Source organism: Biomphalaria glabrata, chromosome 10 (genome assembly GCF_947242115.1).
Source record: "Biomphalaria glabrata chromosome 10, xgBioGlab47.1, whole genome shotgun sequence".
In the NCBI taxonomy this organism is placed as follows: domain Eukaryota; kingdom Metazoa; phylum Mollusca; class Gastropoda; family Planorbidae; genus Biomphalaria; species Biomphalaria glabrata.
The window spans coordinates 33,208,390-33,221,635 of NC_074720.1; the positions used below are offsets into that span (position 1 = coordinate 33,208,390).

Genomic DNA, 13,246 nt, shown 5'->3' on the forward strand with positions numbered 1-13,246 from the left:
ACTTCTAAAAGTTATAGCGTGGAACGAAGTAAATCGAATTTTTGAATCCATTGTACCAGAGTATGTGTACATTACTCGCTGGTATGCCCCAGTGATTACACAGTCTTCTTTCATTGAATAATTGATAGCTCAGCTACGACACATTGTCATGCCTAATGTTCAGATAATCTCTTCTCTATTTCAATTTATTCTATCTCTACTACCAATCTATCTCTATTCTACCACTACCTATAGTCACTATGTACCTTACTGCTACCCAGCCTATAATTTGCCTCTAATGTAACTCTCTTCTACAATATTTACAAAGCATTTATATCGAGTTACTCCGTCTGTCAGTCTGGTACACACTATATACATCAGTTTCACCGCTGCCTTTCCAGTGGTCACTGAAGGCATTGTGTACTCACCATCCATTGTGTTTCTATTAGTTTAATTGACACACTATGCTGTTCATGGGCGTAGCCAGGATTTATATGTGTGTGTGTATCTAGACTGGACATGGAGATTTTTTTTAAACTACAAAAAAACGTCGTAAATTATTTTTTTTTAAGTTGAAGCGAGGCTTTTTTTTCGTAAAGTAGTTATAAGAATTAAAGTTTTTTTTTCAACCATAACCTATGTAACATATAATTTAATTTTAAATCTAGATATAGTAATTGAACATCAAAAATAAGAGTGATTTAAATCGTATGTGCTCTTACATTGTGTAAATACCAACATCTTGTTTTTTTAAGCTCTCAATACAGATATGTATACTATTAACCAGCATCTTCTCGGAATCAACCTTTTTGTTTTTAAAAAAATAGAACAAACTAATGCAAAATAAATGAAACAAGCTAACGATTACTAATAACAAAGAAACACAACAGACTGGGCTTTGTTGTAGACATTCTTTTTAAATTATATATGAATCTTACATTTCATAAATTCAAACGACATTTCTTATTTCTCTATTTTACTCGATCTGCCATGAAATGGTCAATACAAATATAGCCATAGTCTACTCTAATCAGAAGCCTTCATAGGTACAATCCTAACAGTAGATACATAGTATTCTCTGTACTACTATAACAATCAAAGATCATTTTCCTCACTGCTGTCACCATGGTAACGATGGTCTCTTGTTTGCTTTTCGTGATTTCGACAATTTCTGGGCTTCTTCTCGTGACACAAACTTTTCAGCACGTGGATGATCTCCCTTGAAAGTCCAGTATAACTGTTGGGTTTGTCCGATACAACGATATAGTGTGGGTCTATGCCCCATAACTCAGCCACATCATAGGGACTTGAACTCTGTTGAAGAACAACATACATTTATAAGAAATACAAAATAAATCCAACCTAAGACTTTGCTCCAGTCGCGCTTTATAACAAAGTTAGAGAAAAAACAACTTGAACATTGACTATGTTTTGTAGATTAGTATACAGCAGATGCCCCACAGAAACGCTTTAAAGACCAGCTTAGACGCCAACTTGCCTTAGCTGACATAGAAGAGAGCACCTGGTTGCATGCGGCCTCAGAAAGAGACAGCTGGAGGTCACTCACAAAGGCCGTAGGATACACATTTGAGACCAAAAGAAAATCCACTGTAGAGGACAGACACAGACAAGAAAATCCTATTCGACAACCGACGGACATAGTTATGCTTGCCATGGATGTAGCAAAATGTTTAGGTCACAGCTAAGGCTACGTAACCACGGGAAATACTACATTCCTCATTAATCTTTGGATTCGAAGACAAGCCTTATTTTTATTATTATTATTATTAGTAGTAGTACTAGTAGTAGTAGTATTAGTATTAGTATTATACAGCAGATAACTACTTGATGAGCAAAGAGGTCAAGGTTGTAAATAGCCTAATTTAAACTGGAATAAGGCATAAAGGAAGACCAAGGCTTGGGGGGGGGGGAAAGAAAGTGGAGACATGCGATAGCCTGTTGTCCAGACCTGAGAATGTGACAAGAGCGTAATTTTGATAGGAAGGAATCGATGAATGAGCCCAAAGCCCTCCAAGGAAATAGTCTTGTTTAAAATCAGAGATTAAGGTTAAAGTAACCACCGTGAAGTCTGGAATGTTCTTTGGGTGCAACCGCTGATACATTTCGTTTTTGTAATGTCTCAAGAAGCAAATGTTGTCAAGAGTTCATTTTGTCTCCAATAAAGTCGACACCCTTCAACATGAAACTTAGAAGTTTAGTCAGCAAAAAATTGATTGGGCTTTTATTTTTCAGTCCAATCCAATTTAAGATACTTTAAAATAACTGATATTTACACCACCAAGAGTTCTACCCGCATGGTATTATGAAATTATGAAGTTGAATTGGATCGATTCCAGTGGAATCGATGGTTTGATTTCTAATTTTGACAAGGTAATGTCAACTTTGTCTGTCAAAAGTTATTCGTTATTTCTCCCACACACAATCTCGGATCAAGCTGAAATTTTGCACAATCATTTATTTTACCTGACAAAACAAAAATCAATAAAATAAAAATAAACAAGTAACTTTTGGTAATTATTTATTTTATTTGGCATTGAACAAGGGAAAGTTGACTTGACTAATGCGGTGATATAAGTTGATTTCTTCCCATTTATACTTTGATGTTCGACGCTTTAAAGTTTGAAACTAACAATAAGTCTAAAACCTAATATTTTTATAAGCACTTAGCTGGCTCAGTGGTAAATGCGTTAGCTTGAGGAGGCTTGCGCCCTCGAGTTCGAATACAGGTTGTTCATATTTTTTTAAAATTACATTTAACTAAAATGCGATCACTGTAACATTCACAGAGATACTCTCCTTCTTTCTACCGCCAGCTCTTTTTCACAACTGGTCCATGGAAGTGATAGGACAATAACGTGTTGATAAAGCTATAAGTATAAAACTGCGCTAAACAAAAACAATTGGTTAAAATATTTCTAATCGCGCACATTTTTTATTGTTAACCTAGATTTATTACAAATTTAATTACATGACTGATCTATTCTAATTGATACAACTACTCTAAATATAAACTATTTTTTAAAGTACTTTTTATTGTTTTGTAAATTGTATTTCAAGCACTACAGAAACACTATATCAAGTTACCTTAAGAACGAGAACTCTGATATCCCAGCCCAAATCTTTCACTCTATTGGCCTCAGCAATGGCTTGATATCTTTTCACTGGATGTCTAGAACCCTGCGCTGTCACCAAAAACACAACATTGTTTTGATGTTTTGGCCTGGTCTTAATGTTCCTCAAACCAAAGTATGTCCAAGATCCAGCCTGTAATGCCGAAAAACCATATTCATATTGATCATTTATATAGTATTATTGACCATATTCATATTGATCATTTATATAGTATTATTGACCATATTCATATTGATCATTGATATTGTAATTATTGACCATATTCATATTGATCATGGATATAGTATTGATTTGTTTTACATGCATCACAAACTATTTAGAAATCTAAGTTGGTTGCTCCTTGGTAAAAACATTGAGCTGACGTTCAATTTGAAATTACATACAAAATAAAACATTGCTTTGACTAAACGAGAAATTCCTTCTATACAAATCCAGTTAGCTATTTCTTTTTGAAGGGCTTTCGTGCATACTTTCCTAGTAATGTGCTGGGGATCGACTCTCATCCATCCCAGTGTCTGTGGCTGCAAACAATAAACACTGTACAATCTCGTGAGGTGACATGGAAGAATTAGATGCAACTTTAGCCGGGTGGCTGAGTGTTAATGGTCTTGACTTCCAAACCCTTGGGTCGTCGGTTCGAATCATCATGAAGACTGGGATTTTTCATATTTAAAATCTTTAGGGCGCCATCTAGCACTAATGGGTACCTGACATAAGTTGGGGAAAAGTAAAGACGGTTGGTCATTGTGCTGGTCACATGACACCCTCGTTAACCGTGTACACAAGAACAGATGACCCTTGTATCATCTGCTCTACACATCGTAAGGTCTAAAAAGGGTACTTTAAATTATCTACAATATCAATTTAAGGTGAAATCCTGTTTTGAACATTTGACTCAATTTCACGTGTTACTCACGTTTGGCAGTAATCTCAGTTTCCACAAATGTTGTCCAGCGTTGACAGGTGAGGTCCAGGCAGGTAAAATTTCCAGAGACTGTTTACCACTGTAAGTGTAGGCTCCAACCCTTAAGTTGTAAGTCAAAAAAGAAGTAAATTAGGAATTAAAATTTTGGTTCTACTTTCGGTTCCACTTTTTAAAATTCATTATATATATATATAATGGGATGTCCATATCTATAAGATTTAAGGGCGTTTTTTTTATACCTATATGTACTTTCCTCTTGCATTCTTGTTTCAGGTCTCCATATTATGTTAAGTAAGCGACAGAAAAACACTGATGTCTTGGACCAGTTTGAAAAACAATTCAAGTATTTTAAAGACAAACTACACAAGGCTTCTCAGTATACCATACAAGGACATGAGTTAGCTATAAGTGCACATTTTACAAGCCAACATGGGCAGATTGCTGGTACAGTCAAGCGACTAAAGTTGGCTCGGGTTTGACACAATTTGAGACTTGTTCGTAATTATTCTCTTTTCTATTCGGCGACTTAATTAGAGAATGCTAACCCACTTGATGGTAGGTGGTATCGGAGCAGTCTGTGATTGCACAGTGTAGATGTGGACACTGGCCCCTATGGATCTCAATACGAAGCCTATATTGTAGAGAGCGAGGGAAACAGTGTCACATAGCTTACACGGTGTCCCTAACTCCAAATGCTAAGGTTGGATTTATCTGAAAGGTCACTAGATTAGTATCACAGTTACGTCTACAGCCCAGAATGTTGCCACAGCATTAGGGAAGGAGTGATCTTTCCAGCTCTTTTTGGAATCAGAGTCTATCTCAGGTTAGAAAAAATTTAAAGTCTTTTCAGCTCTGTTTGGATTCAGAGTCTATCTAGTCTATCTCAGGTTAGACAACATGTTAGAGTTGAACTGTATATTCCCAAATACGCTCAAGATGTCTGTCGTTCAAGTGGCATCGCAAGCTAATTGTGCCAGGGCCGGATTTAAGGCAGGGAAGGCTAGGCTACAGCCCTGGGGAATTCACAAAAGGGGTTTCCACAAAGAGATTTTATATAGTCTTAAAATTTAGACGGTTTATCGACTCTTACTTTTTTTTTTCGAATTTTGTGTTCTTGTTTAGTCACATCAGATACTGAACGGACTCAAGAAGAAATTAAAACTACTGATTCATCAGGGCGCTTGACGCACAATGCGCATTTCTTGTCTTTAGAGTTAAAAGAAACCATTTTACGGATGGCAACTTTTTCTTGGTCAAGAAGTTTCCACTTAATTTGTTCTCTTAATTTATAAATGCAGTTTTGGAACGTCGGAAGTGAGTCACCCCTGGTTTTACTCTCCACAAACTCAAAAACATACAGGGTAGGTTTATTTTTTTAAATTCTAAAATTGCCTATTAGATAATTGTTACTTTTTTTTAAATAGGTAAATAAGATACAATTTACAAATACTTTTTTTTTTCTTATAAAAATACGGCTTGCTATTAGCTATCAGTAATGATTGTTATTAAGTATTTAAAAACATCGATTTTTATTAGGCTTTCGATGACGTGCAGGGGCCTCTACATATTTCAATCCGGCCCTGAATGGCGCACTGCAAGGACGAATATCTTTTGTCACTATGTATGCCCTTCATGTTGGTTGTTGGTAAACATCTCGTAGTTTAGCATTACCTAAATCTTATAACACAATGTCGTTTTAACCAACCTGGTATCAGTACTGTTGTACTCCGCAAGATAGTCCAAAACAATTTTTAGTTGGTCCTCCAGTATATTGAATTTTGTTCTAATATTTGTATCGTATTTAAAGCGACTGGATGCGGCATCACACGCTGGCTGAGATTGGTCAAGTAGGAACGTTAACTCTATCGGAGGACATGCAGGATCTGAAAATAAATTATATTACTTCCCTTGATTAAATTAAATCTCTCATTGATCAGAATTTCCTTGTTGTCACTGTGAAGCTTAAAAGGCCTTTGAGAGCACTTCCTATCTTATGAAATCTAAAAACAACCATCGCAAAGCCATGGAACATCACGTGATGAAAACGTTTAAAGAATCCATTTATTAAATTTCACTACAATCAACTTTACGAAATTTCATTTTGACCATTTAAAAAAAAGAAAGATTCCTCAATTATGGAAAAGGTATATAAAGCTATATAATACATTAATACGTATAATGCATACAGTTAACATTATTGAGTAATAAAGCACACTATTTCATTGCTGTTTATTTACCTTTAGCCGCCGTTCTGTTGTCCATTAGTGGGGCCGTAATTGCTGTTGTGGAATCAGTAGCCGTAAACGCTGTTGTCAATGTTGCTGTTGTGGAATCAGTAGCCGTAAACGCTGTTGTCAATGTTTCTAATGTGGAATCAGTAGCCGTAAAAGATGTTGTCAATGTTGCTGTTGTGGAATCAGTAGCCATAAACGCTGTTGTCATTGTTGCTGTTGATGATGGTCTTGCAGTTGTCCATAATGCTTTAGTTGTTGTTTCCGATACTGTAGTGGTCTGGGCAGAGGTTGATGAAGTGGTAGACATAGTGCACTTCTGATTAATAATGTCGTTGACTTTATCAGCCAGGCCATAATAGTTTTTGTCTTGTCCGGATATGATATTATTTTGATAGTCAGGGTCTATACTTGAAAGTTCAATGTCGTCAAGAGCATTCCGACTCTAAAAGGTAAAGAAAACAAAAACAAAAACAAAAAAACCTTGATGGCCACCCACCAGGAAGAATGAAAATTCTGAATCTTAACCTCTGAACCTTCGCTGCAACAACGCTTAAACAAAACAGAAAATCTGGAGGGAAAATCAGCAGCCTGCACCCCTTAAAACGTTTGCACCAGAAGTCATATTAGAAACAAGTCAATAAAAAAAGCTATATTAGAGTAAATGGATAAAATTAGTTTGGATCAGTCATGTAATTAAATTTGTAATATATCAAGACCAACAATAATAAATCTGTGCAATTAGAAATATTTTTACCCATTGTTTTTTGTTTAGCGCAATTTCCTGGTATTAGCTTTCTCAATTCGTTATGATTCAATCACTTGTCTGGACCAGTCGAAAAAGGGGTGTGGGGGAAAAGAAGGGGGTATCAGTGTAAATGTTACTGTGATCACTTTTTAAATGCATTTATATATCTATATAAAATGACCCGGATTCGAACTCAAACTCGAAAATCACCCCAAGCCTCCAAAAGGCAAACACACTAACCCCTGTGCCAGGGAAGCGCTCATGAAAATAAAAGATTTTATAGGAATACCAAAGGCGATCTTCTTTGGCAAGCACATAGGTGCCCCCCCCCCCCCCCACCCGGAAGCGCTATAAAGATCAATCCCGGGGCCATTTCGACCTCACTGCAATAGAGGAAAGTAGATGGCAGCAGATGGCTTCTAAAAGAGACAGCTGGAGAGCTCTCACAAAAAACTGCGGGACAAACGTTTGAGACTCAAAGAAAAGCCATTATTGAAGACAGGCGCAGAAGACGGAAAGAAAACGTAAATAGACTGACAGCGGACAACGCATTTGTCTGCACAAGATGAGGGAAAATATGTAGGTCGCAAATGGATCTGCATTCAGAAAGAGATTTTTACCTGCAGTGCTATGACAATGATTCTCCATCCCAGACTCTTGACTCTGTTGGCCTCGGCAATGGCTTGAGTCCTTCTTGTTGTATAACTTGATCCCTGGGATGTGATGAGAAACAGCAAACTGTCGTTGTATCTCGGTCCTGTCACAATGTTACGTAAGCCAGAGGAGGTCCACGAGCCAGACTGGTAGGGAGAGTAGCATTCATTTCATTCTTGCAATTTGTCTTTGTCTCAACATACTTGTGGTTTAATTCTATTGAAGTTTAGCGTATGTCTAGTCTAACGTGATTAATGTCCAAAGTATTTCTAGAGAATGTTTCTTATAGTCTAACTTACTTATGGTTTAACTTATTCTTAGTTAACTATGTTTATGGTGCAAGCGTATCTGGAGCTTAACTTACTTAAATGACAATTTTTGTAACTTACTTGTGATTCAAATTCATTCCTACTTAGCTTCAAATTTAATTTGATTTAAGAAATGAATTTAAACTATTATACTAGTTTATGTAAATATTAAAATACTGCATTCCTCATTAATCTTCGGACTCGAAGACAAGCCTTATTATGTAAATAATGAATTTCCTCATGCTATATCTGATACAGTTGTTCCACTGTATTACGTAAATCATATTGATAGTAATTATTATTAAACCACTAATCCATCTTATGGTTTAAAAGTACTACCGTAGTATATGGTTTATATGGTATGCAAATAAATTCCGAAAGAACTCAAACTATGACCAATAGCAAACAGGACTTTCAAAGGGAGATCAGTATTGGAGGTGAAAAACTGACAGGTGTTAATAGTTTCAAATACCTCGGAGCTATTGTCTCAGATGTGGGAACCAAACCTGAACTACTGGGCCGAATAGCACAGTCTACAGAAGCACTTGCAAAACTTAAAATAATCTGGAAAGACAAAAGGCTTAGCCCTCGGCACCAAAATCAGACTGATGCGCTCCCTGGTCATGGTAACATTTTTATATTCTTTTGAGTCTTGAACGCGGACTGCAGAGCTAGAGAGGAGGATCCTAGCAATGAAATTGAGACCTAGCGGTCCAACAGACTAAAGGTAAAGGTAAAGGTACTGTACTTTAATCGTACTGCTATTCGAGCTCAATCTGCTCATGTTTGAAGTACTAATTATTCTAAAATTGAAGGTAATTAATAACAAAACTATAAACTCTACTGTTGTCTACCTTATAAAGTACTTACACATTTTGTTCATTATTGTGCACAATACATATAGATGTTGTTCACAATCTCGTTATGTACTTACCCATGTTGTTACTTGTCTTATATAGTAAGTATAAATTGCTTACATATTTTCTTCATTATTATTAAGTAATTATGCAAGTCTTTTTATGCCAATGCCTAACAATATGATATGTTTTTGTTTAGGCTCTTTCTCTTTCCTATATTCTAATTAAAAAATATTTGTGAAATAGTGAATTAAAAAAACAACTTTGTTAGGGTTTGAGACAAGTTATTTCTCAACTTACGCTAGAGATACTGCGCAACTTTTCCAATGTGTTCGTTATATTGGTGGGAGGTGACCAGTAGGGTATAATCTCAATTGACTCAGCACCGCTGTAGCCATACGCCCCGATGCTATATCAAATAAACATATCAAAGAAACATTAGAATAAAAGAACATTTTATAATGCAACAAATTTTAAAAGAGCTAGGCGGAAGTGTGGTGATCTTTTGTTTTAAAGTTTGGTGACGTCCCTGCAGGGGGTTCGGTAAGAACTAAAATCTCTAGATATATACTCAAACAAGCTAAGTAATATATACTAGAGTAATCTGGATCTATATCTTTTATTTCAGGCCTTATAGTATTTTTTGTTGACATGTTGACATTTTGCATGGGCAAAAGTTTCGCTATTGCTTCATTTTAAAAATGTTTCTGAGGACCCCCCCTCCTCACATATCGAAGGCCCTAGTACGGTGCTTAGTTTGCCTATGCCTAAGGCCGGCCCTGGTATATGGTAGTATAACATTAAGGAGCTGACAGGAAGCGAACAGCATAATATACACTATTACCACAAATCCAATAACATTGGTCTAGACTAGTAATTTGAAGAATGAACGTGTTAAGTAAGAGTAAGACATACGAATCATAGACTTGGTCTAGATCTAGATCTAGAAATTTAGACCTAGTCTAAATCTATATTTAGAAATTTACATCTACTCTACATCTAGAATTACAGATCTAGAACTCTACGATCTAATATTTTTAAAACCCATTTGCATAAAGCAGCTTTCATTCTCATGCATGCTCAGTGCGATGTAGTCCAATATATTAAGCGATATTATTGGGGACACGTACGTATCTGGGAGGTATCCGTGCTAATTTCAGGTGATCACTTAACGTAGCTCTGCTTTCAACCTAGTTCTATTTGAAATCATTTTTCCAGAAGAGTTAGAAGAGTCTAATTATCGATGACGTGTTGTCCTGTTTGCTTTTAATTAATAAATTTCGCCGATTTTTTTTTTAATTTTATCGCTTTAAAGTTTAAACAATCAAAACAAGACCATTGCTTGGATATTCCTAGTCCATGGATGAATTCGACGGGGGCCATCTCTGAGTTTGTGTAATAACCCAAACATTCTTTGTAATCTTGTTTTAAATTAATCATTCATTGGTCATTAAGTGTGAAGTAATCGCTCTTTCAAGAAGTCGACACCTTCATAAAGGAGGAATATTAAAAAAAAAAAATTTTTTTTGTTTGGTGTTAATAAATGATTACACCTCAAATATTGTCTATATGTAAAGATAAAAGTGTGTGAAATAATAGTATTTTACCACAAAAAAAAATAATAAAAGGGTTAACAGAAATCAAATACCTGATGTTTGCGCTATTGTAAAGGACAATATTGTTAATAATGAAATTCAGCTGTTCATCCAGTATATCAAAGTTTGCTAACAGGTCCGTAGTTGAGGCTGCGTAACGGGCATTCTCAGACTGGTCAAGTAAAAAGGACAACTCCATGGGAGGACAACCTAGTTTAAAGATGGATTTCTAAATTTAGAAAAACAAAACTGTCCAAAAATCTATTGTAATCTATAAACTTTCCGCCCATTTATCTATTTATTATCCTTTCTATCAATCTAGCTACCCCAGCTATGGATGGACATTCTAGCCACTAGTCAAAGATGAATTGTTAAATTTTAAAAATCTTATGTATTCTAATGGAATTTAATCTCTTTATCTATTTATCAATGCATCGCCCATTCATTCCATTTATGAATAAACAACATAACTATTATTTAGGAGTCCTTTTAAATAAAGAAATGACAGCATCGATACTTTTGGACTCTGAATATTTATAAAATACGTATTTTGGGTATTAATAAACTTACCCTGAGTAACTCCGCAGAAAATATGGCTCATTATTGTTAGGAAATAAAGAATTAACTCCATTTTTAGAAACATTTCTTGTACAAAGTCAATCCGCTGAAAATACATAATATAATATAATATAATATAATATAATATAATATAATATAATATAATATAATATAATATAATTAATATAATATAATATAATATAATATAATATAATATAATATAATATAATATAATATAATATAATATAATATGATATAATATAATATAATATAATATAATATAATATAATATAATATAATATAATATAATATAATATAATATAATATCGCGTAAATGTACAATAAATTTCATGACTTGAATAATTACATAACATTGCGAAATATCTACTAACTAAAATAAAATTGATTCATTTTTAAAGATGTATCTTAATGATTATAAATGTGGTTGTATAATAATGAATGTTTAATTAATAATCCTGATAAATCATAATTGTAATTGTCATTAACAGTTTTAAAAAAAATCTCATTCTTTCATACAGGTTTGAAACTTAGTGAACCGAATCAAACGCTTACCAATTGTTTGTTTTATTTATCGCAATTTTAGTATTTTGAGCATCTTTCCATTTTGTGTACAAGTTCAGCAGGCGTTACGGCTGACTTTAGTTCTGTATCAAAATGTTTTGGGACTACGCCCGTGTATCAATAAAAGGTTGTATCCTCACTCCCTTAAGTCGTGTTGAAGGGGGGGGTGTTCCGTCAGTCATAGAACGTAGACACACATTAAAGGTAAACACCAGAGAAGGACAAGAAGATAAAAAGGTTTAAGAGAGTATACATTCACTTCAAAATGTTTCAGCCGGTAAAGCTTTAGAAAAAAAAAAGAAAAAACAGAAAAGATATTTTGTTCGATAAACAAACATCCATTTTCAGATGTTGGGTTTACAAGTGGAAATGTGTGACGTTGGGCAGGGGGGTGGTTGGGAGAGGGGAAAGGCAGGAGAGAAAAGGGGGGCCAATAGTGAGAGAGTAAGGGTGATTACCTTGGTTGTATACGCCATACATCGCGTGGAGTGCATACAAGTATTTATTGTACATCCTCCGAGATGTATGAAATGTGGTATTCAAGAGTCTTTGTTGTAGACTTTCTAAGGAAAATCTATTTTTCCATTCAATCGCTACTATAAACCCACATTTTCGTGATTTAAAAAAATGAATAATTTATTTTTAACATCTAGATAACATTGCGTGCCTAAACTAGTGCTGCGTGACGAACTTTTGTAGGGTCAATTGTGGGGGAGAAATAGAAAAGGGCACATCTGGGGGGATTTTAAAAAAAATTAGAGGGAACGACCTGAATTCGAACTCGTGGGGTATACCTCATCGTGCCACGTGCTAACCACTCTGCTACTTAAGACTAGAGAAGGTTGATGGTTTCTATTTATAGCTGCGACCTATAAAGGGAACTAATTCCGCTTATACCACCACTTCAATCAAGTACAATTTCTTACCCTTGTTCGAGATACCAACTCTTGGTATGCGTAGTTCATTTTGTCGGATAACATGTCCCGCAAACTTCATGCGACGATCTGTCACAACCTCACTAAGTGTTTGACTCCCAGTTCGGCATAGGATTTCCTATGACTAAAGCCTCAAAAAACAACAACAACAACAACAAAAAAAACTTTACAGTTTCAAGGTGTCTATGAGGAGGTTTCAATGCTGCAATTTTCATTATCATCACCTGTCCCAGAACTCACGTCTTACGGGTAATGTCACAGTTCACGTAAACAAATCCCTTCACTTGTCCTGCTCAGCAGATGCTCTTAGTAGGATATCAAGAGAGAGGCTGGTCTATTTTGTTTATGCTATCAAGCCAGCTTGCATGAAGCGTTACTCCTTTTTTTAAAGTAACATCTGTATTATATTAGCTAAGATAAGCATTTCCTTTACGCTCTCAGCTAATACATCTCAGCTCGAATCGGGATTTGAATTTCTGCCCACTTGATACCTTTAATTACCCATCGTATCCAATTTAAAATTTAAATAGAGAGTAATGTGCAAGTTAGCGATTGTTGCTTGTCAGTAAAGTCAGAATAAGTACCCTTTTCAGAACTTGCGATCAACGGGCAGGTGATAGAAAAATCAACCGCCTTTACATCCCGGTGAACTCAGAATCATCCTCCCGAAGTTCAATAGCAGTCGTCAGGGGGGGGAGGGGGTTACGACCCAAAACCCTTC

The 13,246-nt window shown here is 35.4% G+C and overlaps 1 protein-coding gene across 1 annotated transcript; it reads right to left on the reverse strand.

Annotated features, from left to right (window-relative positions):
- Positions 1–876: 876 nt before the first annotated feature.
- LOC106060274 (uncharacterized) lies at positions 877–11,736 on the reverse strand. The gene is made up of 10 exons (XM_056044120.1): positions 11,582–11,736; positions 11,021–11,114; positions 10,504–10,660; positions 9,156–9,264; positions 7,657–7,836; positions 6,295–6,733; positions 5,763–5,940; positions 4,049–4,157; positions 3,085–3,264; positions 877–1,293 (listed from the first exon to the last, which is right to left on the reverse strand). The coding sequence occupies exons 2-10, from the start codon at positions 11,091–11,093 to the stop codon at positions 1,075–1,077; spliced, it is 1,644 nt and encodes a 547-aa protein (XP_055900095.1). The 5' UTR covers positions 11,094–11,114; positions 11,582–11,736; the 3' UTR covers positions 877–1,074.
- Positions 11,737–13,246: the final 1,510 nt, after the last annotated feature.